At 40.7% G+C, this 27,307-nt stretch overlaps 1 protein-coding gene and 4 long non-coding RNA genes across 5 annotated transcripts in view; 2 read left to right on the forward strand and 3 right to left on the reverse strand.

Moving 5' to 3' along the window:
• LOC309497523 overlaps window positions 1-13,038 on the reverse strand; it is a 49,252-nt gene extending 36,214 nt beyond the window's left edge. The window contains exon 1 of the long non-coding RNA XR_014205599.1: window positions 12,106-13,038. This is a non-coding gene — a long non-coding RNA (uncharacterized lncRNA). The remainder of the gene's footprint in view (window positions 1-12,105) is intronic.
• The window catches only part of LOC309497510, a 156,990-nt gene that overhangs the window by 111,105 nt on the left and 18,578 nt on the right, over window positions 1-27,307 (forward strand). The gene's annotated exons all lie outside the window — the stretch shown is intronic.
• Window positions 1-27,307, reverse strand: part of LOC309497514 — a 91,746-nt gene that overhangs the window by 42,914 nt on the left and 21,525 nt on the right. The gene's annotated exons all lie outside the window — the stretch shown is intronic.
• Window positions 336-11,796, forward strand: LOC309497359 (tripartite motif-containing protein 16-like). The gene is made up of 6 exons (XM_082167593.1): window positions 336-984; window positions 2,505-2,600; window positions 2,687-2,920; window positions 10,312-10,471; window positions 10,625-10,672; window positions 10,901-11,796. Exons 1-6 carry the CDS (start codon window positions 415-417, stop codon window positions 11,416-11,418), a joined length of 1,626 nt encoding a protein of 541 aa, XP_082023719.1. The 5' UTR covers window positions 336-414; the 3' UTR covers window positions 11,419-11,796.
• On the reverse strand, window positions 23,027-24,314 carry LOC309497511. The gene is made up of 3 exons (XR_014205587.1): window positions 23,821-24,314; window positions 23,252-23,305; window positions 23,027-23,165 (listed from the first exon to the last, which is right to left on the reverse strand). It is a non-coding gene; the product is annotated as an uncharacterized lncRNA (long non-coding RNA).

The raw sequence follows: 27,307 nt of genomic DNA on the forward strand, positions 1-27,307 counted from the left end.
GAGAGTTTTAACACTGTTTGGTTTCTGAACAGACATTTTACCTTGATAAACTGATACCAGAGTTCTTTCACACATTCACTGTTTCTCTCAAAGGTTTTGTGCACAACTGTCTGCCAGCTCTCTGTCACGAATTTCACAGTTTTATTGCATTTTTTATTGCAATTACCATGTCAACAATGGCAATTTCCAGCACATCTGAAAAGATTCAGGGCGGTTTAATTGTGTTGTCTGCTTCTCTGTAACGTAAATTCTTTGAGTGTCTGTTTGAGACTGACATCTAGTGGATGTTTTATTATCTTTTACATATGTCATTCAAGTACAGAACCAGGAAACAGGAAACATGAGTTCAGGGAAAGTGAAACTTAAGTGTAGTTGAGCTGTTGTGTGCTTTTGTCTCTGTCTTCATGCAGTAAAATGGCAGAAGCCAGAATTTCTCAGGACGAGTTCATGTGTTCAGTGTGTCTGGATCTCCTGAAGGATCCAGTGACTATCCACTGTGGACACAGTTACTGTAAGATCTGTATTACAGACTTCTGGGATCAGGAGGATGAGAAGAGAGTCTACAGCTGTCCTCAGTGCAGACAGACCTTCAGGCCAAGACCTGCTTTAGCTAAAAACACCATTCTGGCTGAAATGGTGGAGAAACTGAAGAAGACTAAACTTGCTGCTGACTGTTACGCTGGAGCTGGAGATGTGCAGTGTGACGTCTGTACTGGAAGAAAACACAAAGCCGTCAAGTCCTGTCTGGTGTGTCTGAACTCTTACTGTCAGAATCACCTTGAACAACATGAGAGTTGGTTTAAAGGAAAGAGACACAATCTGACTGATGCCACTGGACGACTGCAGGAGATGATCTGCCAGAAACACGACAAGCTCCTCGAGGTTTTCTGCCGCACTGATCAGAAGTGTATATGTGTGCTGTGTATGGATGAACATAAAAACCACAACACTGTATCAGCAGCAGCACAGAGGACAGAGAAACAGGTATGAACTTACAACTACTGATGAAATAATGTAGACACACTTATGTAGTTTTAATTTAATTAATGAAATCTATGACGAAAAGTGTTCATTGATGACCTTTTTTTCCATGACTAAGGGTATGTTTATACAACACCGTTTTCAACTGAAAAAATTTATCCATTTTGGTTTTGGGTGGCTGAAGACACAAGCTTTTGAAAATGGGTTTTAAAGTAAAAGGTTTAGAAAACGATGCCTTTACCGTCTCCATGTAAACAACAAAACCATGAATTTCTGAAAATGGTGATGTCATGCGCAAACATATTACATGTTCACACATGAATATTTAGTGTTCGCGGGATGTTTCTTGACAAAGTACTAACCAACTACTGGCCTGGCAGCATAATACAGACGTTTTAGTAATTCTCACAGATCATTTTGACAACGTTGTTGTCTGTTTTTAGTACATCGCTGTTGTGTAAACATACCTTAAGAAAAGACGATGATGAGACCAACGTCATTAAATGATAAATATGAATATATCAACATGCAATATCGTTAACCAAAAAAGAAGACTAAAATGTAGTTAAAAAATAATAATGTTCACACATTTCAATAAATTCCTCTTGAAACAAACTTTGTTGTATTATTTTAATTTAATACTGTGAAGCTGCTTTGATACAATCTGTATTGTGAAAAGCGCTATACAAATAAACTTGACTTGACTTGACTTGACATTTCTGCTGTTCGCGAGAGAAGACATTGATGGAAAGTTTGTAATTCAGTTGGATTTGTCAATAAGTACAGTAGAGTAAGAAAGTAAAACGAGGAACATATTAGGCAACTAACATTAATTGACGGTAAAGAGAGGGAGAGAGAGAGAGAGAGGGGGCACTTCTGCATACATGTGTCATTTGGATTAAAACGAAATTGTATGTCCACTGTAATAACATGAACTGTTACATGATTTATGTATAATGAGTGGTTCCCTACAATATTACAGGAAGGCAGTACAATAATCACATGACGTGATCTGAGCGCAAACATCCGAACGTCACCCTGACATGTGAATCTGAGGCCAGAGAGATTACTGATATTGTTTTATGCAGAAAAAATATTCTTGTTTGTCAGAATGTAAGAGTGAAAATGACCGAGATTAAATATACAAGCAATAGAATGAACAGCGAAAGTAACAGAAGCTCCTACAATACATTTTAACAGGCATAATTAAGAGTGAAAATAACTTTTATAGGAAAATATTTGCTAAATGAATTAAGGCAACTAATTTGTTCTTTTGGTTTCTCTACACAATATTTGAAAAAAATTCAAATGCAATGAATATACAGGTATCTGTACTTGGTATCGGCAATAACAAAAAATGAAAGTATCAGACTCGTTCTGGAAAAAGTGCTATCGGTGCATTCCTAGTTTGAGCCTTTGAACATTTCCATACTAGATCTCACATCAATATTTGCTTCATATCAGCTGTTCACATGATGATTTTGTGGTAGTATTACTGTCACTGTCATTGGTTTGTCCTTTAGCACCAGCTGAAGGAGACGCAGAGGTCGTTCCAGCAGAGGATCCAGCAGAGAGAGAAAGATCTTCAGCAGCTGAGAGAGGCTGTGGCGTCTCATAAGGTGAGTCTGGAGAAGAAGAGAAGTTTGAGACGTCTCAGTCAGGACTCACTGAAGCCACTGTGTGATTGTGATGTGTGTCCTAACAGCGCTCTGCACAGACAGCAGTGGAGGACAGTGAGAGGATCTTCACTGAGCTCATCCGCTCCATTGAGAGAAGCCGCTCTGAGGCGACACAGCGGATCAGAGATCAGGAAAAGACTGCAGTGAGTCGAGCTGAAGGACGACTGGAGCGACTGGAGCAGGAGATCAATGATCTGAGGAGGAGAGACGCTGAGCTGGAGCAGCTTTCACACACACAGGATCACATCCATTTCCTGCAGGTAACAGAGATCTAGAAGAACAGGATCATAGTGGACTTGAGCAAGAGACTCACAGAGAAACATTTCATGAGAGCAGAATGAGCCGTTGACTGAAGTGTTGATCTGTGTGTTCGGTTATTATATCATCATCAGTCAGACTCTCATCTGATGATCTTCTATTGAAAGATCTTAAGAAACTTTTTTCTGAAAGATATATTGAGCTTCCAAACAGCAACATCTCAAAACTTCACTAATATTTAAGCTCTTTTTTACAACGTGAAATCCATTAACTTAATGGTACTATCCAACAAACACAAAACGTTTTTACAACTTTTCACAATGCTGTATTTTGGTTGCAATTAGGTAATGTAACATGAAAAAAACAAAACAGGTATTTTTCTTTAAGTACAGAAAAAAAAGAAGTTAAAATCACGTGTTTACTTCTAAGACAGAACCAGACCAAACTGCAACTTTTGAGAGACGTTTTATTTAGTTGTCAAAATAACATAAAATGTACATTGGAATAAGATGTTTTAAAATGTCAAGAAAGTACCAAAATACAACCAGGCCAAACTGTCTATGGCCAGTGGCGGTTCTACATTGAATTACACCCTGGGCGAGACCCCCCTTCTTACCCCATTGGCAGATCATGTTTTGCTTGTTTTAAGCAAAAACTCCATTTTTATTTATTTCCCCAGAAAACAAGACTTAATATCTCATGTCATTTTACTACTTTAGTAAAATAACGTTATGCATCTTTATTTAAGAAATGTTTGATATTTGGACTGGAAACAAGACAAAAATACTAGGGGGGGGAAAGCATTTTTTGCAGTGTAATAACTGAACTTGTAACAGTTTTGTTGCAAAGCACAATATTATGGTGAAATTAGATCTCGTGGAAGTCAAGACTAAACCAATTCACCTTGGTGGTGGTGACCAAGTAATCGTTTTGTATTACCTATTTTTATAAGCCATTCAGACAATTCAGAAAAACTAAAATGTGCAGGAAATATAGAGGCCTGTATTTATAATATTATGAATGAAATGTGCGTTATTTGGAAGAAAGTCGGGGTGTGACTGACTTAGATAACTATATGGATCCCCCAGTTTTATTAGGGCTGGGTATTGCAAGGGCCTCACGATTCGATACATATTGATATTGCAATCCTTTAAAACAAAGAAAGAAAAAAAATATTTAAAAAATGATGTTTTATTAACTAAGTTCGGGAGGAGCACATTCAGATAATTAACCTAAATCAACATAAGAGGAGGGAACTCAGTTAATCAACCAATTGCCAAAATAAGAGGTGTATATATACAGCAGACTTACCTCCGTTCGTTGACAGTTTAACAGCATTTGGCCCCGCCCTACCTTCCTAACATGTCTGAATCCAGCTCTTCCCGTCCGATCATCCGATGAAGAATCTTCTGTCCTTGAGGAATCTTTGCCGCAATCCTCTGGCGTTATCTCGCGGGCATCAGGCCACACAAACGGGTCTTTGCCACCGCGGACAAAACATCTGGGATCTCCTTCCGTGTACTTCTCTAAACCGGACCATTCAAAAACTCTATCCTGCCATAGATAAATGGACAATAAGGCCTGCTGAGCACCACACTCGCGTCTCGGGCAATGCCACCCTCTTCCCACGAATGAACGGGCCTTCCTCCAGCGTCAGGCTGCCGCAGCAGGCCCTCAGTGAGCCGCGCCGCAGATTCACATCAGCTCACACTCTCAACCCCCGTCAGCTCAATTCTGTAAAAGCACAGCTCAAAACCTTCTCGTTTTCTGTCCCTGGTTGAATTTCGCATCGCTTCAGTCGTTGAACCACGAGCACAGTTTATGGCATACTCATTTTGAACGAGGTAATACGCGTTTTAAATGGTTTCTGTACAAATCATTTGCCGTCATTAACATGCTGCTTTTAGCTTAAATTCACATGTATAAACAGTAGCTTGCACATTACGTGCAGATTGCACGCACAGTTGCACACAGAATCATTAAGTACCTTTCGTTAACGCTGCAATTTATCTAAAAAATGGCATAGAGGTATGTTTTATTTTTGAAGTAGTGTAAACCCACAGCTTACCTATTGGTAAAGAGATGCAGCACAGACTGGTAGGACAAATTCATACGCAATCGTCCTCCCTCATGCATTCAAATAAATGTAATCTTATCGTTCTACTTCATCCGAATCTGATTCAGAACGAACAAAATCGTAAAGTAATGTGACCCATTGACATAGAAATGATGAAAATAATCAAATATGTTGAGCGTTCCTTCACATAATTTCCAGGTTGGGAAAAAATTAAAAATAATTCATAGAAGTAGTGTTTTCACGGCAAAGTGTAGTAATCCTTAGTGATTGTCAAACACAATTGCATAAATTCAAGGCGCGAAATTCTATGAAAAGCTCTTTGTCTTTCACCATAAATTAGTCTCTTTTGAACTTCTTTATATGAAAGCATGTGTGCCACTCAAACCAGCAACAGATAAAGGAACAAACGATCATCTAAATCAGATTATACTTTGCTGTTTGATGATTACCCAACATCAAACAACAACTACAGTGTCAAATTGATGCATCAGAGGTGAATATACGCAGGTTGAAAACCGTTTAGGCTTCTTCTGTATTCATTCAAAATAAATAAAATAACTACAAATAATTTAGTAATCAATCTCTCAGCCCCGCATGGTTTCCGCTGAGCTTTGGATTCCAATCACCCAGGATAAACCATGGGTCTAGCCACATCTATTGAATTCTGGGCATTAACTTGGATACAATTTCCAGGCCGTACTGCACAGTGAAAAATCAAAAGGATATTTCTGGTCTCACCCACCCTCCCAGACATTTTAAACTGTCCTAAACGCAAACTGCTATCTTTGCTCGGCTACTAAACTCCAGATGCACATAATCCTGCAAGGCCGCCCTCTAAACTTTAAACCTCTAAACCTACAAGCTCACCATATCCACCTTCCCCACTGTTCCAGCAGGATCCCACTTGTTTCAGCAGTGTCATCTCCTCCACTCCCACAGGAGCTCCGTCTCTGGCTAACTTTGCCTTCACAGCCACAGCAGAATTATCTCCCTGCTCCCGCAGGAGCTCCGTTCCTCTGGTTGACCTTCTTCACTGTCACAGCAGTCCATTCTGCTCCCACAGGATCCCTGTGTTTCTGGCTAACCTTGCCTTCACTGCCACAACAGTGATGTCCCCTCATGCTCCCGCAGGAGCTCAATTTCTCTAGCTAATGTTCTCCACTGCCGCAGCAGTGTTATATCCCTGCTCGCGCGGAGCTAAGTTTCTTTGGAAAATTCTCCACCTCGGCAGCAATGTAACCTTGGCTCCCTCAAGAGCTCTGTTTTCACTGGCAAATTTTCTCCACTGCCACAGCAGCGATGTCTCTCCAGAACCTTACTATTTAGAACTAATATTCCCGTAACTCACCCATTAAAATATTTGATTAAGCAAAGCAAGACAGACTAAACCAATAATAATAATAATAATAAAGGCCATTTCATCTACATTTTCAACCTCTCATCGCCAATCCAATCCAACCATACCAGTCCGTTCTGGCATATCTTCAACAGAGAAGCTCTCAGGCTAAATCCTCTCTTGAACCCTTATTCATAGATGACTCTAACAAACCCATGACACACTTTTGGTTCCAGAACCACTTCAAATCCATTCTCCAAAAGTCAAGCATCCCTGCAAAAAATAATAATTCTCCAGTTACTCTTTCCGCATCGGGGCAGCAACCTCAGCAGCCCAAAAGGCCTCTCCAAGCAGCAGATCCAAGCTCTCGGAAAAGATAGTCCTCAGATGCTTTCCAAAGCTACATCAGGACCAACCGGTTCCACATTAAAAAAGCCCACCAAACCCTAATTGATTAAAACCCTCCTTGACACGTCCACCTGGGTTTTCTTTCTCTGTCCAGCGAGTGTTGATCCCCCAGCGGACGCAGCGAGAACTCTCCTGGTCAAGCACCTATGTTTTTCTCTTTTTTGTCCAGCGAGCATTGGTCTCCCAGCGGACTCAGCGAGAACTCTCCCCGTTGAGCACCTATGTTTTCTTTCTCTGTCCAGCGAGCATTGGTCTCCCAGCGGACGTAGCTGGCATCTGTTTCCTCTTTCTCCGTACAGCAAGATAATTCTCCCAGCGGATGCAGCGAGAATTCTCCCGGCCTGGCTTCCAAAATGTGTCACTCAGCCGTCGGATGCTGTGAGCTGCTCCCGTCAAGAAGCGGCATGAGCCATCCCGATTGAGCATTTCTAAATCGTGCTGCTCCTCATTCGACAGCCAGTAGGGCCCTAACGCTGTGAGCTGTTCCCGTCAGAGGCAACAAGGGCCCTCCTGGTCAGGTGGCTTAAATCGCGCTGCTCTTCATTCATCAGCCGGTAGGGCTCGCCTGTCCGACGTCGTGAGCGGCTTCCGCCAAGAAACGGCGCAAGCCCTCTAGACTGGTTGTCCCAAATTATGGCTGCTCCCCGTTCGTGGGCCAGCAGGGACCGTCCGCCCAGCTCTGTGAGCTGCTCTTCTGGTCAAACAACCAGGCTTCTTCTCAAAACGCCACCCTGCAAAAACTCAGAGCTTTTGGGAGGTCTTTAGTCTGGCAGCTGTCATTTGCTCTTTTTTGCTTTTGGGGGAGTACTCTAGGTTCGGGCCAAATTTTGAGCTTGGAGCCCTCCCCCGGGCAGCACGCCAAATACGCATAACCTTTACTCCACTTAATTACATGTAAGTGTGAACTTGTGAAATTATGTTTTATTAACAAAGTTCAGATAATTAACCTAAATCAACACACGAGGAGCGCACTCAGTTAATCAACCAATTGCCAAAATAAGAGGTGTATATATACAGCAGACTTACCTCGGTTCTTTGACAGTTTAACAGCATCCCTCCACCACCCCTTCTCCTCACTTCTAGTCCTAACCACTCTTGCAACAACCGGGGGGAGGCTCCACTTAAGTCCTAACCACTCTTGCAACAACCGGGGGGAGGCTCCACTTAATTACATGTAAGTGTGAATTTGTGAATAGAGGTGAAAATACAACTTGCTGTGTACCAGTTGAGGTATTCTGGTATGTGTATCACATTATATTGATAACTCAGCAACAAAAATAAAACTTCCATTCCAATCTATTAGCAAAGCTATTTGTATTGCACAGTGTCACTGAACAGTGAACACACTGAAATATATGAAGTGCATATTGTGTCACTGAACACTTTTATCTAAAAATGAAGATGTAACAAAATTGATAAAACTGAAATTTCTTCTGTTGAAAATAAAGGTTATTTTGATGAATGTGGGTATCCAAACAGTTGCTGGTCCCCTGTGACTTCCATAGTATATATTTTCCTACTGTGGAAGTCAATGAGGACCAGCAACTGTCTGGTTAGCCACATTCTTCAAAATATCTTTATTTTTTTGTTCAGCACAATAAAGAAATTAATACAGGTTTGGAACAACATTAGAGACTAAATAAGAACCCTTATTTTCATTTTTGGGTGAACTGTCCATTTAAGGACAAGCAGCAGCATGTTTACTATTAGGCTATTCTCATCTGCATCTAATATACACGCATATGACATGCACCTGATTTTCTCTCAAATGTTTGCTTTCACTTTAGACATAACCAACTGCTTTTATGTAAACCTTGTGAGTATATATCTGATAGTATTAGCTCAATAAGACTCGAAAGATAACTTAGTCCTGTAACCAGGTGCTGTTTGACAGGCTTTTAGTGCCTGTGAGCTTTGGGTGTACGCGCTCAGAAAAGCGCATGTTAGAACAGCGCATCACCACGAGAATAAAATGTTTAACCGGCAAGGCTTTAAAGCACATGCAAATAATGAACTTTTGTGAATTACAGTGTCACGTGTCACTCTACCTCTGACTAAACATGTGATGTGAATGTACGTCATGTCGTGAGACGGAGGCGCCAGAACTGCAACTGATACACATGATACTACGATATTTCTTCAAAAGCAGATTGTGGATTAATTTTAATTGTCCACGATCAAAAATCGTGATAAAGCACACCCCTAAACCAAAGTGCATCCACACATCGGCTCTGCAAGCTGGAGGCGCTCGTTTTTTCCGCCGATGTCAGCGATGTACAGGAACTGAGTAGGTCGTTTGACACACAGAGGAATTTGATGAAATGTTAACGTAATTTTAAATCTGTTTAAAACATGATTTAAAAAAAAGTATCGATACTAGAGGTTGGAATATCGATACACTACTGTGAAAAAAAATATTGCGATAGTTAGCTGTATCGATATTTTTGCATATATTCAGACCTAGTTTTTATCGCATTGACTGTGCGGACAGCTTCATCCATCACTTGTTTTATATCCGGTGGCATTTTCTAGGCCGCAACAGAACACAAAATCCTCCTTAATTTGTCCTTCATTGACAAATCTAACGTAAACTAATAATTGTGCTTCTCCGGCAATATGATCTTCTCTTTCACATCTGTTGCCATACGCCCAATATGATTATTATTACTGTATCATTTAAGACTGATATCAATTGTAATTGATCAGCAGCGCTTCATCCACACATAACAGAAACAGTCTCTTTAGCACAGGGTAGGAAAAAAGCCTTGGCTAAATTGTGTGGCTTCCCAGTTATGGCAATCCAATGAGAGATAATGAACGAGGTGTGAAGAGCCTCTCATTCACCGTAGCAGTTTTCTGTAGCTCTGATGTTTGACCACGCAGCTAGTTTACCCTGGAAAACCTCAAGTGGCTGCAGTGATTTGTGTTTTAGTTGTCAAGTGTCTTAGCATTTTGGAAGGTTTAAGACTCTTTCTCTAACACCTTGCTGATCACACACTGTGGTCAGGATGTAGACAAACCCAGCATGATTGATCATTTTGAGATCCTAAGTATATCCCGAATACAGACACTAGATGGAGCCGCGAGCTCATGCAGAGCCATCGGAAGCAAGCCATGCATTAAATAAATGTATTAGAAAATGCAGCATTTTCCGTTTGTTTAGTAATTGCTTCCAGCTATTTTGGTATCCATACAGTTGGATTAATGCAGTTCTCATGGGTCCAAGATCGAAAAATACAGAAATATAGCAATGCTTCTACCTGACCTGATCACTAACTGCTCAATAATTATCTACTCGTAGCCTTTGAACTGCTTTTCCTGAGCAAATCTACTCAACCCTCAAACTGCTCAACATTTATGTTCTTAGCAAATGTTTTATCATCCAAAACATTCTATAATTTGTTGCTCTAATGTCATTTAATGAATATGAAGAAAAATGAATCTGATGCTGTGAAAGAGCTGGATTTAGTTACTAAAGATGTCAATATCAACAAGAGCCGCTGAAATCTGACAGTAGTGCAGGTTATTGATGAAGTGTAGAGGTGATGAGCTTTGATTTCTGTTTTCTGTAGAGTTTCCAGTCTCTCTCAGCTCCTCCTGAATCTACAGACGTAAATGACAATCCCTTCAGTTCTCTCTCCTCTTTTGATGTTGTGAGAGAATCTGTCCGTCAGCTGAGAGACAAACTGGAGGATTTCTGCCAAGAGGAGCTGAAGAAGATCTCTGACAGAGGTAAAGTCCTGGAGATTCATCAGCTCTCAGAAATGATCCTCCATCATCTCATATCATGTAGAAGATCATATTAGAAATGCCTTAGGAACGGATGCAGGGATCATTTTCTCTCGACATGATAATCACACTCTTCATGTCTGTTGATTTCCACAGTCACTTTCACCAACATTGTTCCCAGAACCAGGAACGACTTCCTAAAAGGTAAGTCACTAAGAAAACAAGCAGAGAAACTCAAAGAGTGTCTTCATGTTCTTCCTGTAGAAGGTGAAAGAAAACATGACAGAAGGGTTTTAGAGTTGATCATGTAATTGATGATTTGCACAGGATATCTGGAGACACTGCTGATATATTGAACATGAAGAGTTCAGCTATAATAAAAGATCAGACAGATTCATAATTCCTGATTCTGATGTGTTTTCTCTCCATCAGATTTCCATCAGCTCACTCTGGATCTGAACACAGTGAATAAACGCCTCAGTCTGTCTGAGAGGAACAGAGTGATCACTAACACTTACACAGATCAGCCGTATCCTGATCATCCAGACAGATTTGATCGTTATCGTCAGGTGTTGTGTAGAGAGAGTGTGTGTGGATGCTGTTACTGGGAGATTGAGTGGAGTGGTAGTGTGGAAATATCAGTGTCATATAAGAGCATCAGCAGGAAGGGACGGAGTAATGAGAGTGTGTTTGGATCTAATGATCAGTCCTGGAGTTTGTTCTGCTCTTCCTCCAGATACTCATTCAGATACAATCGCATCCAGACTGAACTCCCTGTAAAGTCCATCAACAGGAGAATAGGAGTGTATGTGGATTACAGTGCAGGAACTCTGTCCTTCTACAGCGTCTCTGACACAATGAGCCTCATCCACACAGTCCAGACCACATTCACTCAACCGCTCTATTCTGGGTTTGGTGTTTATACTAGATCAACAGTGAAACTGTGTTGATGAATCAGAATAGACTGTAGAGAGATTCTACCCATAATGCTTTGAGCTGCATGATAAATCAGTAACAGTGAGATGTTATAGTCTCTTATTTTCTCTTCATTTCATTAATTCTACAACTGATCTTCTGTCAGTGAAACAACATTTCAGAATAAATGTGTGTAATGAATCCTCATATAGACAGTAAGATCAGTGTGTGATTGTGAGTCATGATGAGTGTGTATCTGTGCTTTTCTCAAACTCTATTTGTGTATTCATTTAGTTCTTATTGTAGTGTCACATAAATAATTTTATAGTACTATCAAAATTAACTTTGAATTAAAATGATCACACATGATTTATTCAAATGTATCATTCAATAAAACAAAATTTGTTGTAAAATTGATGAATGTCAGTTTATTAATAAATGTAAAATATATAAATCCAGATCATCTGATCATACTGTAAACCTTTGATCAGTAAAAGTATTGCCATAATTATTCTAATCTAATCCAGTTTACATTCAATAAACCTCCTCCTGAACAGGATTGAATTTACAGACCTGAGACTCTGACAAAACTGAGATAAGATAAAAACAACAAGGATTGAGTCAAATCATCATCAGTAAAATCCAGATATTATATCCAATATGAAGTTTGAAAAAAAGAAAACTGTAACCTGACCCATGTGATCTATATGATGACCTTTGACCTTCCTGAAAGATGAGCAAATCCCACTGGATTATGACCTCTGCCAGTGTTTCTTACTACATGTTAAAGAAACCTTCTGAACCTGAAAAACAGGGTATGATACCTGTGTGAAGTTGGCCCCCGACCCAACGCAAAACGTCGTCAAGTATGCTCAATTGTTTGTGCTCCGTTTGTGGTGTAAACATTTTGTTTGTGCTGCTTTGGTTTTTTAGATATTAAAATAATATTTTTAGATCATTCTGAGATCACTCAGCCCCCCAACATGATTTAAATTCACCCAAAATAGTCTCGTTCTTTTGTGTTTCGTTTGTGCCGGTAAAATTTTCGTTTGTGCTGCGTCGGGATTTAAAATATCAGACATTGAATTATAGACGATGACGTCACCAGCCCCCCACCTGCTCCGAATTCACCCCAAACCGGCTCAATCGTTTGTCTTCGTGTGTGCTGCAAAAAAGCACTGTTTTTTGTTTAACAGTAGTTACAGTTGAAGTAACAAGGTAAGACCAAATCACAATATTCACTTAACTGTAACTAGAGATGCTCCGATCAGCATTTTTGGGGCCGATCACTGATTACCAATCACCAAAATCATGATCTGCCGATTGCCGATCACAGAATGGCAGGGGAATGGGAATCTTTTATCTATAATCTAGCAGAGTTTGCACCATTTGTAGAAATTAAACTAACTATGAATAAACTGTATTGGGGGGAAAAAACAGTAGAAATAGGCTACAGTCAAGATCTTGAAGAACCAACAAGTGTTTATTTAATTGTATTTAGAAAATTAGATAACTTAAGGCTACTGTAGGCCATCTTTCCCAGATAAGGCAGAGTAACATAAAATAATTCCAAACAAAGAGGGGTCAGGCAGACCAACACACATTAGATCAGCTTAATGGGATGGGATCAAGTTACACTTAGGCATACTTGGAAATTGTAGCCTCTTAATACACTGACTACATTTAATAATTGGCAGCAAAATGTAAAACTTGTTACACCAAAACTATGGCAAGTTTTTTTCTGTTATTATTATTATGAACGTCTGATGTAGTTGAGGAACCAACTACATCAGATCCAAAAAATTAAATAATGTAAGCTACTGTTAGCCAATGTCATCCTTCATAAATAACAAGGCAGAGAAACATAAGGAGGCCAAGCAGATAGTTACCAACCCACATTAGATGAACTTGGGATGGGATGAGGTCACATTTAGGCCCAGGCTACTTGTAAAATGTAGCTTTTTTTAATATATATTAAAATTAAACAATTGGCCACAAAATGTTTCAAACCAAAACTTGTTTCAAAAGGACAAAATCCTTCAGGTCTCAATCATAAAAGGCAAGTTTCTCTTGATGACTATGAGCATCTCCGCATTTTTTGATGTCAGCCGGTTTCTTTTGTCATCAATAACGTTTGCAGCCGTGCCAAATAGTCGCTCGCTATCCACACTTGTGCACGGTGAACAAAGATATGCTCTTGCTGCCTGTGCAAGTGCGGCGAAGCAGCCTTTATTCGCCTGCCAATAAGCAAGTGGCTGTCCACTGCGTGGCATTACAGGCTCCTCCTCCACCAGTTCAGCAAACATTGTCTGTAAAGAGCAAGCTGGTGGGCTTTTGTCTGTTGACCTGCTGGAACCGGGGTACCTCCACGCTGCTTGTACTTGGCAGTTCAGTGCGGCAATGGGCTGTAACGATGTCCCGAAACAGATCATGCACAGTTGGTTTGAGTGCCTATGGAAAGTATCTGTCTTTGTATCTGAAATAGATGTAAAAATGAAAAACTATGTGAAATCAATTATAGTGACATGCCATGCAGGCCACACACATCCATTTGTGTCAGGTTACATCGTCTAAAAAAATTAAATACTCCCAGAGTGTTTCCAACTATGACTATAAGCCATCCTTCAAATAAGGCATAAGAAAAGCATAATAACCTATTTAACCCTCTGAGGTCTGAGCTGTTTTCTGGGCCCTGGAGGTGGTCTGACATGCTCTGACATTTGTGTTTTTTTCTGTTACTAGTGACATTTTCATGGCTAAAGTCTAATTACACTGTATTCAGCACAAACTCTGCTACAATAATATATCAGCAGCATGTATGTAAAAGTTTGTAGTTTTGAGATAATGACATTTATGCGTGGTTTGTGAAAATACAAAAAAAAATTCTCACTGAAATAAGGCCATGAAACCCATACTGATTATTTCTTCACAAGACTTTTGAAAATTGTATGACATAGCCTAGAATATTTGCTCCAAAACTATGTGAAAATCACCCTGACTGCTCATTCAGATAAGACAATATATTGATTTAAAATTTCTAAGACGTGTTTTGTGTGACAAAGCCATATGCGAAGAGGCGTGATCATCTCATGAATATGTAAGCCTTCAACACCTGAGAAAGACAAAGACACTCCCCTAACTGCCCTATTAGGAGCGATCAGGCCCTGTCATTCAGAGCAACCTTGCACAAAGAATGAGGAGATTTAAAAAAGAATGGCTTTTAGATTGTTTGGATTTATTTACAACACAACACAATCCAAAAATACAAATGACAAAAGAGCACATTGAAAACAATGATCCAAAGACAGAGACCTTTGTGCCATTCCTAAAAACATTGTACATACCTTTCATTTCCAAGGTGTTTGATTTTCACTTTACCATGTTCATGTACAGAGACTCATATGAATGTTTAAGTCAGCAGGACTCAGTTGCATCTGGTCCCTGAAAGAAAAAACTGTGAACATACTGATATCAAGAGAAACTATAGGGCTGCACTCTGGTTAAAATTTCTTTTTAAAATTCACAGAATACACACACACACACACACACGTTTCCAACAATATATAATGAACACCAGGTTTGTTGTGCCTTGTAGGCATAGGCTACGCAGTGCTGCATAAAATAATAATAACAATAAATTAAATCTTCCAAAAGATTTCAAGAACAACTACGCTAGAGAAAAATATATTGATTATCATATGTTACTTCAAATGTTTCCATTCGTTATGATGATATGAAATGAGATAATAGTAAAAACATAAAGCCTAATGTTTGGTGCATTTTTCCTTTCAAACGCAATCGCGCTCCAAAATATGATACATTAAAACCCACAGCGCGCTCCAAAATATGATACATTCAAACGCCATCGCGCTCCAAAATATTAAACATTATGGTTATACATATCTATGTTTGAGCAGATATCCACAAACAGTGTTTAACAGGAAACACGGGTCTAAATAATATAATATTCACCATATATCTAGCAACAGTTCAACTGCAATGTGAAGTTTATGCAACAATACCATAAACTAATAAGTAAGAATTTCTTACCTTACATCTTTCTTGTCTTCAAAGTTCTTTCTTGTTCTTCTTCTGAGTTAAATCCAATGTAAGCTCAGACGTGTCTTCCAAACTCGACGAAAAGCAGAGACTTGTGAAGTGTTTTGGTGTTTTGTGTTTGAGGTAACGAGGGCGTTCGCGTCCCATGTGGAGATTTGCATGTGAATCTCTTTTGCGCGAGTGGGCGTGTCGAATTAAAAAGTAATTAGCAAGCGTTTGAGATACTGGACATCCTGTTTGTTTTATACAAATGACTTAAACAGAGAATATTTGTTTTCAGTTTGAATCCGATCATTTAAAAGTACACACTTAAATGTGTATAAAGGTATACGGCTCATAAATGTGTGAGAAGTATTCGCTGAGTTATGTTTCAGTTTATAGACGTGCTCAAGAAAAAAAAGTTCACCGCGACGGAGAGGCAGAACACACACCCTGTTTATTTTCTTTATTTTACAAAAGCACAATGTTTTGATTTGATTGTAAGTGGACACATACAAAAATAGAAATATCACAGATTATTTTTTTATATTTCTTTTTTCTGTATAACCATAAATGACGGATTAATTTAAGTTTATGTTGCTGCTATGTGAAAAAAATCCAGCAAAACACGGCGCGTTTCTCGACCTCAGAGGGTTAAAGAACTAAAGCCTGGTGAGAAGCTAAATGCTGTCGAAAGGCTGGGAGCATGCAGGAGATGCCTCAGATGTCATGCAGAGGATGATGAATGTACGGACACTTACCTGTGCAGGAATAGAGACTGCAGAAGAGGAAGCTCTTCAGATCACCATTTCTTTCTCTGCCTGAAAGGAGGATTCAAGGGGAAAGAATCTGTGAAAGTGGGAAAACCCAGCACCAGGAGGCAAACATTCACAGAGGAGCAAGAGAAATTAATATCTGAGCTTACCCCGGACATGGCAGAGAAACAGTGTGCAAAATCACACTGCACTGGAAGAAGCCTTCCTGGAGTGATGGACTCAAGCATACGTGAGTTACCAGTTATTCTTATGCTTCTCGAAGTAACCACCAACGCAGGACAGAAAATTGGAACTCTCATTGACTTAGCATCAGATACCAACTACATCACTCATATAGCTGCCAGGAGACTTCAAATTGAAAAGATCACGCTTGTCGTCCATGCAGTTGGAGGCATGGCCATGAAGGTAAAGACCAAAAGACACTTACTCAAGGTAAGAGTCAAACATCTAGAGGCACGGAGAGAGCTCATGAGCTGATCTGTTATGGGCTGGATGAAATTGCAAAAGTTCACAGAGTAATCAAAGCACAGCAACTCAAGAAGTTCTTCCCCGACACCAACCTTGAAGATCTTCACAGACCAGAACATGTTGAGCTTCTCGTAAGCCACCGTGAAGGAAGACTTGCTCCACAGAGAGTAAAGGTAGTAGGAGATCTTGTCCTGTGGGAAAGCCCTTTAGGAAAGACCGTTGGCGGAGCACATCCAGACCTCTGTGAAGTAGTGGACATGGCCCTGGACAATTCTGAGACTCACTTTGCACGATCGATGAGAATCACAGCAGTGAAGTATCAAGAAATTGCTGAGATGCAAGAATCTAGAGCTGAAACCAAAACCACTGTTATTGGCAGAGAGTTCTTGGACTGGTGGAAGTGGGACAGCATTGGTGCGGCCTGCGAACCCATGTGTGGAGGATGCCGGTGTGGTAACTGTCAACCAGGAGGCAAAGACATGACTCTGAGTGAAGAAAGAGAGCTTGAGATGATCAGGCAAGGCCTCAGATATGTGAAGTCAGATGTGCATAGTCAGGAACCTCACTGGGACACAAAATACCCCTGGATTGAAGATCCAAGTTCCCTGCCCAACAACAGAAACGCAGTGGAAGTCACGTTTCTGAGGACGGAGAAACAGCTAAAGAAAGAACCAGAGTGGCGTGCAGCATACACAACTCAAGTCTAGGAGATGGTGGAAAGGAAGGCAGCAAAGAAACTCACTAGAGAGAGACCATTGCTGACTGGAAAGGACCAGTATGGTACGTCAGTCACTTGGTGGCGCCAAACCCACACTCTGTAACAACACCTGTCCGACTGGTATGGAACAGCAGCCAGAAGTTTAGAGGAATCAGCATGAATGACCTTCCCCTGAAAGGGCCTGATGTACAGGAGATTCAGGAGAGGAGTCCATGCTGCCCTCGGCGACATCAAGAAGATGTACAATTCTGTGTGGCTTGAAGACCTGGAAATGCACCTCCATAGATTTCTCTGGAGAAACAGTGAAGATGAAAAAATTGAGAAATATGCCATCACCAGGGTCAACATTGGCGATCGACCAGCAGGGTGCATCGGACAACTGGCCATGAGAGAGACAGCATAGCTGCCCATGTTCACTCATCTGGAGGAGGAACGGAGAGTCCTTGAAGAGGATTCCTATGTAGACGACATCCTGACATCCCATAATGACCTGGAAAAGCTAGACGAAACCACCAAAAAAGTTGAAGAAATTCTGAAGGCAGGTGGATTCTTCCTCAAGCCGTGGGTCCGATCAGGCCAAAGTGGGAGGCAGGCGTCTACATCAGAACATCCAGCATCATCAGATGAAGTCTTCATTCTCCCCAACCAAATGAGAGAAGGAGACAACAAAGCCCTTGGAGTTGGTTACCTGGTTGAACCAGACAAACTGTACCTCATGACCTCGATAAACTTCTCAAAGAGAAAAAAGAAGATGAGAATCAGCCAAAATCTCGTCGGAGAAGAGGTGAGAGGAAAAACTCCAAATCCACTGACTAGAAGACAACTGCTTAGCCAAGTAGCTAGTTTGTATGACCCAATAGGCTTTGCAACACCTGCCAAACAGAAAGGAGCCATTCTAGTCAGAAAAGCATTTCAAGAAGCTGGAGGCAAAACTCTAACACGAGACACATGGGACACACCTCTGTCTGAAAAACTTAGAGAAGAAGCCATCCACCTGTTTGAGGAATACATACGCCTCACACCATTCAAAAGGATTGGAGAACCCTGGGGAATAACATTCTCAGATGGGAGCGACCAGAGCTATGGAGCTGTTGCATACTTCAGGTGGGAGACCGAGCAAGGCATCCTGGTCCGGCTTGTTGAGTCCAAAGCCAAGCTCACACCACTTGACCAAAAGGGAGAACCAGTGAAGGCTGAGGTCTGTGGTGCTGAGTTCGCTGCAAGACTCAGGAAATACATTGAAAAGCACAGTCGGATGCAAGTCGAACGGTGGTTTCATTTGCTGGACAGTCAAACTGTGCTGGGTGCAATCTAAAGGGACAGTTATGGGTACCAGACCTTTTTTGCAAAAAGAGTGGGAGAGATCCAGAAGTCCACATCAGTTGAAGACTGGAGATGGATTCCAGGTGAGCAAAACATTGCTGACCTCACAACAAGAGGAGCAACCCCAGAAGACCTCAAAGAGAACTCTGTGTGGCAAAATGGCCCAGAGTTTCTGAAACGACCTGTGGAGGAGTGGCCGACAAAGTCAGCCAAAGATGTCGCTGCAGATGCCAAAGAAGGTATAAACAAGCTCCAAAGGAAATGTTTTACAGCAGCACTGACCCGAGCACAGGTGGGAAAAAAACCAACATGCTCCACCTGCAACTACAATGCCAATGTCTCCAACCTCTGACCAAAACCAGGACCTGCAAAGCAGCCCTAGCGGAAAAGGGCACCAAATCCAAGTCTGGAGGCCACCTTCTGGTTCTTCAGTGAGGAAAATCCTTAACATCAGTAAGTTCAGCAGTTTAACCAGGTTGATAAGAGTCATTGCCTGGGTGTGGAGAGCTGCCACAAAGTGGAAAGAAATGCTGGCCAAGACCTCAACCACAAGCAAGCCAAAGAGGAAGGAGATTTCTTCAGCTCTTGAGATGAAGTTCAGAGTCAAGGAAGCTACACATACCACCATGGAGTGTGAAGATGCACTCAGGGATCTCTTCCTTTCGGCTCAAAAGGAGGTAACCTTGCCAGACACCACACTCAGCAGGCTTGCTGTGGTCAGAGAGGAAAGCACTGGACTTTTGCTCTGTGGAGGAAAATATCAAATCTTTAATAAAGACAAAACTGCAATACCAATCTTGCCCTGCACATCATGGGTATCCACTCTTCTAGCTCAAGAAGCCCACAAGGCAAATCATGAAGAAATCGCAGGCACACTCCTCCGGATGAGAAGGAAAGCATGGGTGGTAAAAGGCCGGAAACTAGCTCAGAAGATCGTTGATAACTGTGTGACATGCAGGAGACTTAAGGAGACTTAATAGACAAACAATGTCTATTCTAGAGACCTAGTGCTGCTTCAAGATTGAACATCTGGAGTCCATAAATGGAGTCCATAAATGGGAAATCTAAATTTGCTGAACTTTGACCATCTCATTTGGTGTTCAGATACTCCGGTACATAGATATTCAGGTACATTACAACTGTGGTGCTGCTGGTAGACTTTGCCAAGAACTACACGGCTGCTTGCCAAGATCAGATCCAGTCAGAAACAGGTGACAGTGTTGTACTCCGGTGTTCAGATACTCCAAGAAATGCGTGTCTTTGCCGTTATCATAAAAATCTTAAGTTATCCATGGACACAGGATTTTGTTGAAGCTTTGGCCTGAAATCAAGATATATTTCAATATTTCTGCATCGCCATTTTGTGAAGAGAAAACAAAGTAAATTTTTCCAGGCCAAAGAATAGCAAACAAAAACCGACAAGGAAACTGTGGTGCTGCTGGTAGACTTTGCTGAAAACTACAGGGCTGCTTGCCAAGATCAGATCCGGTCAGAAACAGGTGACAGTGTTTCCCCTCTGTTCTGTGGTCTGATGGAGAACATAGTGAGTGACAGCTTGAAACATGACAAGAGGTCTGTGGCAACGTTCCTCACCAGGATTGAGGAAGACATTCAAGAGAAACATCCTGCAATGAGAGCGATGCACATGTTTAGATCACTGATGTCCTCAGAAGACAGGCTATCTATCCATGTGACGGATGATGCTTAATTTGTAGATTCTGCAAGGAAGAGTTGCCCAAACCCTACAATCATACTGATTACATCCACTGAAATCACAGATCTTCTAGAGCATCATAAGCTGATGATAGATGGGCCATTACCACAGCATTCATTCAGTCCATCATATTGAGCCAGTGCGTCACAAAATCTACTCAGAGGCAGAACAGTCAGGTGTCCAGTTATTTCGGCCCTTAACATGCTTGAAAACTCTCCAAACTTTGCACTCACATCGGCCGGCCAGAAGTTGACATGAGGGGGGGCTCTGCAGCTGACCCTTTTATATGGCCATTTTTGTGCTCCCACACGAACACTTTTTTCCTGAGTGCTCAGTCCCAAATCCACTTTAGGATGTGATGTCCCTTCAATGAGAGTATTAGTAGTATTCAAACTACTAATACAAAAGAGTCCTTACTGATTGAGTTTGAAACACAAATGTTCTCAATCCGGATTCATTGGGTACTTCTCAATGTCCCTCCTCGTCTCCTCGCTCCTCTGTCCTCCATCCTATGACCCGGAAATTGATAGGGCACAGCCATCTTGAAGGACATCTCAATTCTCAAATTGCACTGCGAGGAGTCGAGAATCGAGGATACACAGGTATTGCTCTTCCTATGCGGAAGAGTTTTATCGACTAAACGTGACGCACGTATCAATTCTCCTCCCTCTTCACAATCATTTTGATTTATACTTTACCTTTGCAGTTTATATAAATCACACATCTCACATATTTCAACAGGGTATCTTGCTTTATTAATATTTAATATGAATTTCTTAAATAGCCAAACTTCAACAACATAAGGGCAGATCCTTCGAGCGCTGCTGATGACGTGGTGAAGTGACGCTCGAGTGATCAAGTATTCCAAATATATAAAAAAAGCTTTCATTCGATCCCTCCGTCCTCGCGTCTTTTCCTTGTAGCCTTTCCTCGCATCCTACAGGGGGTGGAGCTGAGACGCGAGGAAAGGAAACGAGGATGCACAAATAAGAATTGAGAAGCACCCTTAGTATTGCTAAAAGCCTTGCTTCCTCCTATCCAAACAATCTCCCTTCCTCTACTACTTCACCTGGATTTAATCTAGAGGAGGAGAGCAGCTTAGAGCCCCCAGTGGACGGTAGTAGTACTACAACCTTCTATAATTTATAGTAACAGGACTATGGGCTGTTAGGTCTTCAGTGCCAGCGAAGTCGCTCAGTACCAACGGCTTCGCCTCCGTCGGTCATCGCTCAGATGTCACCAGCCACATCTACACCTTGGTTCCTCCCTCCCTTGACTCCACCGGGGTTTTGTCGTTCCACTATCCTTTCACCATCTCCTCGTCCTCCCTCATCTTCTCTGTCACGGCTCAAGGTCGCGTCTCTCCAGAGTGGAGTGTAATGTATCATGAATGTTCTGTTAGTTTTATTATTCTGGGACTCCCACTTTTCCTAGGTTACAAATATGATTAGTTATTTCCTTCAGCTGTATTTTAAATTGCCTTACTATTTAAGGGACTGTTTACACCACACTGTTTTTAAACTAAAAACGTAAAACTTTTTACCCGTTTTGGCCTTTCGTTTACACGACAATGGCGTTTTGAACGGCCTGAAAACGCAAAGTTTTGAAACCGGGTCTCGATGTGAACAACAAAAACGTGAATCTCTGAAGACGATGATGTCATGCACACACGTATTACGTGTTCAGTCTATAGTGTTTAATCTCTATCTAATGGCCTGGCAGCAGAATATAGTGGTTTTTAGTCATTTTCGTGGATCCGTGTGAAAGTGGATAGTTTTGATAATGGTGTCGCCTGTACACTGAAAACTCAAAGGAAAAACTATAATATATATATAATATATAATATCTATCTACTGTCTAGCTGTGAATAATGTGATTCATGTAAAGAATTAAAACACACAAAACTCTAGTTAGAATAAAAAATATAGTTTTATTATGTGCATATCATGTGTACAGTTGATATTCATAACATTAATGTTTAAAGTAACCAAATTCAGCTTTAAAATAAACTAGTTAAAACAATGGTAAAGGCCAAATCTGTGTGCTACGCACTCGTCACTTTGTTGTAGTTTTTGTGTTGGTAAAGATGAAGTTCAGGAATATATGTGAGGTTTTGTCAAGTGAACTTTATTTAATTGCGTCACAAATCTTTTGAACAAGTCAGGTTTGTGTTGAAAGATTTTCATGAGATGTTTTAAGTATGTTTTGCACGCGGTGGAAACTGGCAAAAATGCCAGAGGAAACGCTGAAAGTATGAAAAAAGTTTGTGTTTTCCCTCTTGATTGAGGTGAAGTCCGTCATCTTTGTACAGGTTTTGGATTATTTTTCCATTTTTGAGAAATGCTTTTGAAGTGTTTAGAAATAGAATATTTCTTGTTTGTGAAGTCCAGTGTTGAATCAAGCTGTTGCACTGTTTGATTGTAGTTTTCAGTGTGGAGTCGTCATTCAATCGTGGTAAAATAGCGCTGATTGCGAAATACAGAACGTGTGGATTGACCAGTGAGATTCTTGCTATGAGAGTTTTCATTCGCTGGACGACAGTCGATGCAGAGGCTCCACTTGCGATGTCGTTTGTTCCTATGTGGAGAATCACTATTGTGTAGTTGTGTAGTTTCTCAAAGTGTTTTATGTGTTGTTGAGCGGATCTCAGGAGAGTTGTGTCTGGATGAACCCAGCATTGAGTGTTTGGAAAGTAGTCCTCAATATCCCGACACATTGAGTCTGTGAGGAAGCAGACCTGAAGACCTGTGAGAGAGAAGACATACTTGCTTTTGCTGTGTTCACTTTATGAATTATGATTATATTGAATGTTTATCGATATTGCATGTTACCTTGTGGTATGACAAATGTTCTTCTGTTGATTGTAGTTGTTATTGTGCCTTTTTCTAAGGAGACAAAAGTAGTAATGAATGATTTTGCAAAGTTACTGTAATCTTCCATATGGTTTTTAAAAATAAAATTAAGAGGATTTATACAGAAGAGTTTAGCGACCACTGTAACATTTGATCACTCACATTTCACGGTTTATGCTAAATTAATGTTTTTCTTAGATACTGATGCATAAATAAATGATAGAAATTGTCATTATTTTTCACTCAGATGTTGATTTGGTTTTAATGTTGCACATAATATTTTGTTAGGCTACTTCTATATAGTTTTTCTTAATGTGTCGTAATATCAAATGTCCAACTTGGAAGTGGGATCTTCTCAGGTAAAAGGCAGCATTAGTATTTATCATGTGATCTCAACATGTCTGTCCACATGAGGCGACCCAAATAAATAAAACCACTTTAATTAGGACACTCTTATGACATTCATCAAAAATATCATTCATTTCTGTAGAGCTGGACATTTTAATAAGCATCAAATGACAGAGTTCAGCTGTGAGAATGAAACCAACCTGTTTGTTCCTCAGTATCTTCATGTTTCACTCTGAATGGTTCTTCAATCTTCACGTCTTCATGTTTCACTCTGAATGGTTCTTCAATCTTCATGGTTTCACTCTCCTCTTTAATAAACTCCATCTTTATAACAGTGTCACGTTGATCTCAGTTGCTTCACCAGTAGCGCTGCAGTCTTCAAGTGTGACTAAAGCAGTGAAACATTGTGGTTTTATACAGATTTCAGGGGGCCGTCCTTACAGGTGAAGATAAAGCAAACAAAGCATGTAAAGGATGTAAGCAGTTATAGGAACTTTCACCAGCTCTAATCCAATCAGCTCAACTATAGCAGTGATTATCATAGACATCAGGAAGAGTCACACCTTCATCCATTCATTCACACTAAACTCAGCTATTGATCAGCATCAACAACGACACCAATTACAGTAATGAGACAGAAGCAGCAAGAGCCATTAAAGACAAAAGCTGAAAAGCCTCACAATTTACATTAGTATTCACACACACCTAAAGCAAAGGAGATTAATTTTAAACATTAACTCTTCTGCTGATTTTCTAAGGCTAAATAATTTCACCAAAATAATTGTCTTGTAAAAGTGTGACTTGTTGCTGTAAAATCATGGTAAGTGTTGTTTTTGTCTCTGATGCTCTTGATGCTTCTGCATCATTACTTTCATTGTTGTCATTGTTCACGCTAATAAATCTGTAAACTACAACAATCTGACGGGTGCGTACCATATTTGCCCTCTACAATGGTGTAAATTAGTTTATTTTGAAGTTAATTTAATTTGTTTACTTTGCAATATTTAGTAGTATAGAAACAACCACACTGGTTTAAGAGTTTAACAGGTATTAAGATCTTGAATATACAGAAGGGAGCACACTTCTTATATTTCACTCACTACTTGTTACAAGTGATGGACACTTTTGAAACATGTTGGAGTTTGTAGATCGTTCTTGTACATAATCAAAACAGCAGCAAATATACTCTAACACAATCATAAAGCGTCATCATCATTTATGATTCTGCTTATTCCACTTGAGATTATCCTCTTCATATCATGTATGCTGATGGTGCACACTCACATTTTTATGTTCTGATCATGTCTGCCTTGTTGGCACATTTCTCTCACACGTCCGGTCCTGTAGCAAAAGGGTGACAAACACAAACACACAGATGCAGCTTCATCAAGGATGGAGTTGGAGTCTCCGATCAGGAAACTTTACCAAAACATACTGACAAGTTGTAATTTCTCTAAATTAGAGGTTCAGGCAATATTAGTTGTTGATGTGCAATTGATGTGCCTTTGTTAGCAATTACAGTTTTGTTTTGTTTTTACAATTGCTAGGACACATTTCTCAATACTTAGGTCACAAGTGTTAGTCTTTCAATTCATTACCATCCATTCAAAAGGGAAACTTAGGAATTGTGTACTGTAATGTAAATATGGACCATATAACTGCAGTGAATTATAAGCAGCTGAGGGTCAATCGTGTTTTGTAAAGACATTTTACACACACAAAACATTGTATAATCCTGCCTGATGTTAGTGTTTTTTAGGTCTGTGTTTTATGATTGATAAAGTGTGTTTTTTGGGAGAAAACCTTTGCTAGTGTTCTGGAAGAATGAGTTGATTTGAGACATAAATAAAGTGTTTTGGTAGTTTCATTGCATTATGGTTTGGAGAACTGTGTGAAGAGTTTTGAAGTATTGAGAATTGCGATTGTCAAAATCTTGTGTTCCATAAAAAAAAACTTATGATTGGACATGAAAGGAAAATATTATTCCTTCCAACATAATTACTGCAAAAAGATCATTATTTTGGTGAAAATTAAATTGTACCCTGAGAAAATCAGCAGAAGGGTAAATGTTTCAAATGAATCTCTTTTGCTTTATGTGTGTGTGAATACTAATGTAAAATCATGGTGAATGAGGCTTTTCAGCTTTTGTCTTTAATGGCTCTTGCTGCTTCTGTCTCATTACTGTAATTGGTGTCGTTGTTGATGCTGATCAATACCTGAGTTTAGTGTGAATGAATGGATGAAGGTGTGACTCTTCCTGATGTCTATGATAATCACTGCTATAGTTGAGCTGATTGGATTAGAGCTGGTGAAAGTTCCTATAACTGCTTACATCATTTACATGAAGAAACATTCAGAGTGAAACATGAAGAAACATTCAGAGTGAAACATTCAGAGTGAAACATGCTCATATGGCCGGTGATCGTACAAACAGGGCCGTTTGAAGGAATTTGGGGGCCCCAAGCAAAATGCATTGACTATCAAAGGGGCGCTCACACAGTTTGTCGTTGCATTTTATTCTTAACCAGTCGTTGTCTTGGGGCCCCTGGCCAGCTCGGGGCCCCAAGCAATTGCTTGGTTTGCTTGCCTTGTTGCGACGGGCCTGCGTACAAACAGAGAATAACTCCTCATTTGGGTTCAGAAAAGGCTAGTTTGCATGGAGGAATTGCATCATCATACGGGTTGTGCTGCAAACCATTCATTCACAAGGCGAGAGTGGTGGAAGGCAACATTGTCCCAAATGATGACATTCAGAGTCATGCCAGGCCTCAACAGCCCTCTCTCTTCTCCAGGTGGAACCAGTCTTTCATTCAGTGCATCAAGAAATGTGACGCGGCGTTCTGTAATGAATGGGCAGATAGTTGGTGTGTGGCAAAGGACAGACAGTCTCTCCTCTTGTCTACTGTCTTTTTTGCTTTCAAGTTTGCTTTTCTCTAGAAGATGAATCTGAAACAAATGTACACCAAAGGTAAGTGCAGCTTCATTTGTAAAAAAAAAAAACTTCACACCAAACCAGCAGTATTTAGATCCAGGCCAAATGTAATGAAATCAAAATATCATTGAATAAACAGTCCAATACAGTCTGGAACACAGAGCTGTGAGAAACCCATCCAAACACAAACTTCTAGAAGAACATTTAGGAAATAATAATATTTTATATTGTGCATATGTCACAGGTCGGGGCGGGCAAATCAGGCTGCACCCACCCCTGAGACCCGTACCACCCTTGGGGAGTCAGACAGAGGCCAGGCAAGGATGACAGACAACCAGACTTCAAGTAAACCGTATTTTATTGAGTATAAAAATGGATACGATTTAAAATGGCGAGTCTTCTGGGCAGGGTCGTTCCGTCCTGCGGACCCGCCGAAGGCCCACAGGGTGCAGTATAGGGGGTGCTCGGGTGAGTGGCTTCGCTGTCTTCCAATGGAGTCGGGGCTCACGACTGGGAGGAGGCTGCTGCAGGACAGTTCAGGTGCGTATTTCGGGTGACGTACTCCCTTCTTCCCAGGGGGAGGACGGGTCGGGACTTACTACCGGAGGAACTGTGGTGGAACAGTTGAGGTGCGTGCTTCGGGTACGTACTCTTCTTCGCAGCGGGAAGCAGACAGAGGGGTACGACGAGAGGAATTCCTGCGAGCAGTCAGGTGGAAAGTCGGGTATGCAATCCCCTTCTTCGTCCGGCGACAA

The sequence above is a fragment of the Leuciscus leuciscus genome, assembly GCF_965113295.1.
Source record: "Leuciscus leuciscus genome assembly, chromosome: 4".
In the NCBI taxonomy this organism is placed as follows: Eukaryota; Metazoa; Chordata; class Actinopteri; order Cypriniformes; family Leuciscidae; genus Leuciscus; species Leuciscus leuciscus.

What these genes read in the sequence shown, in the direction of transcription:
- LOC309497359 (XM_082167593.1), top strand. Translation starts at nt 415, where the DNA reads ATGGCAGAAGCCAGAATTTCTCAGGACGAGTTCATGTGTTCAGTGTGT. An exon ending in AGGCTGTGGCGTCTCATAAG is followed by an intron (nt 2,601 to 2,686) that starts GTGAGTCTGGAG and finishes GTGTCCTAACAG; the next exon opens with CGCTCTGCACAGACAGCAGT. An exon ending in CAGGAACGACTTCCTAAAAG is followed by an intron (nt 10,673 to 10,900) that starts GTAAGTCACTAA and finishes TCTCTCCATCAG; the next exon opens with ATTTCCATCAGCTCACTCTG.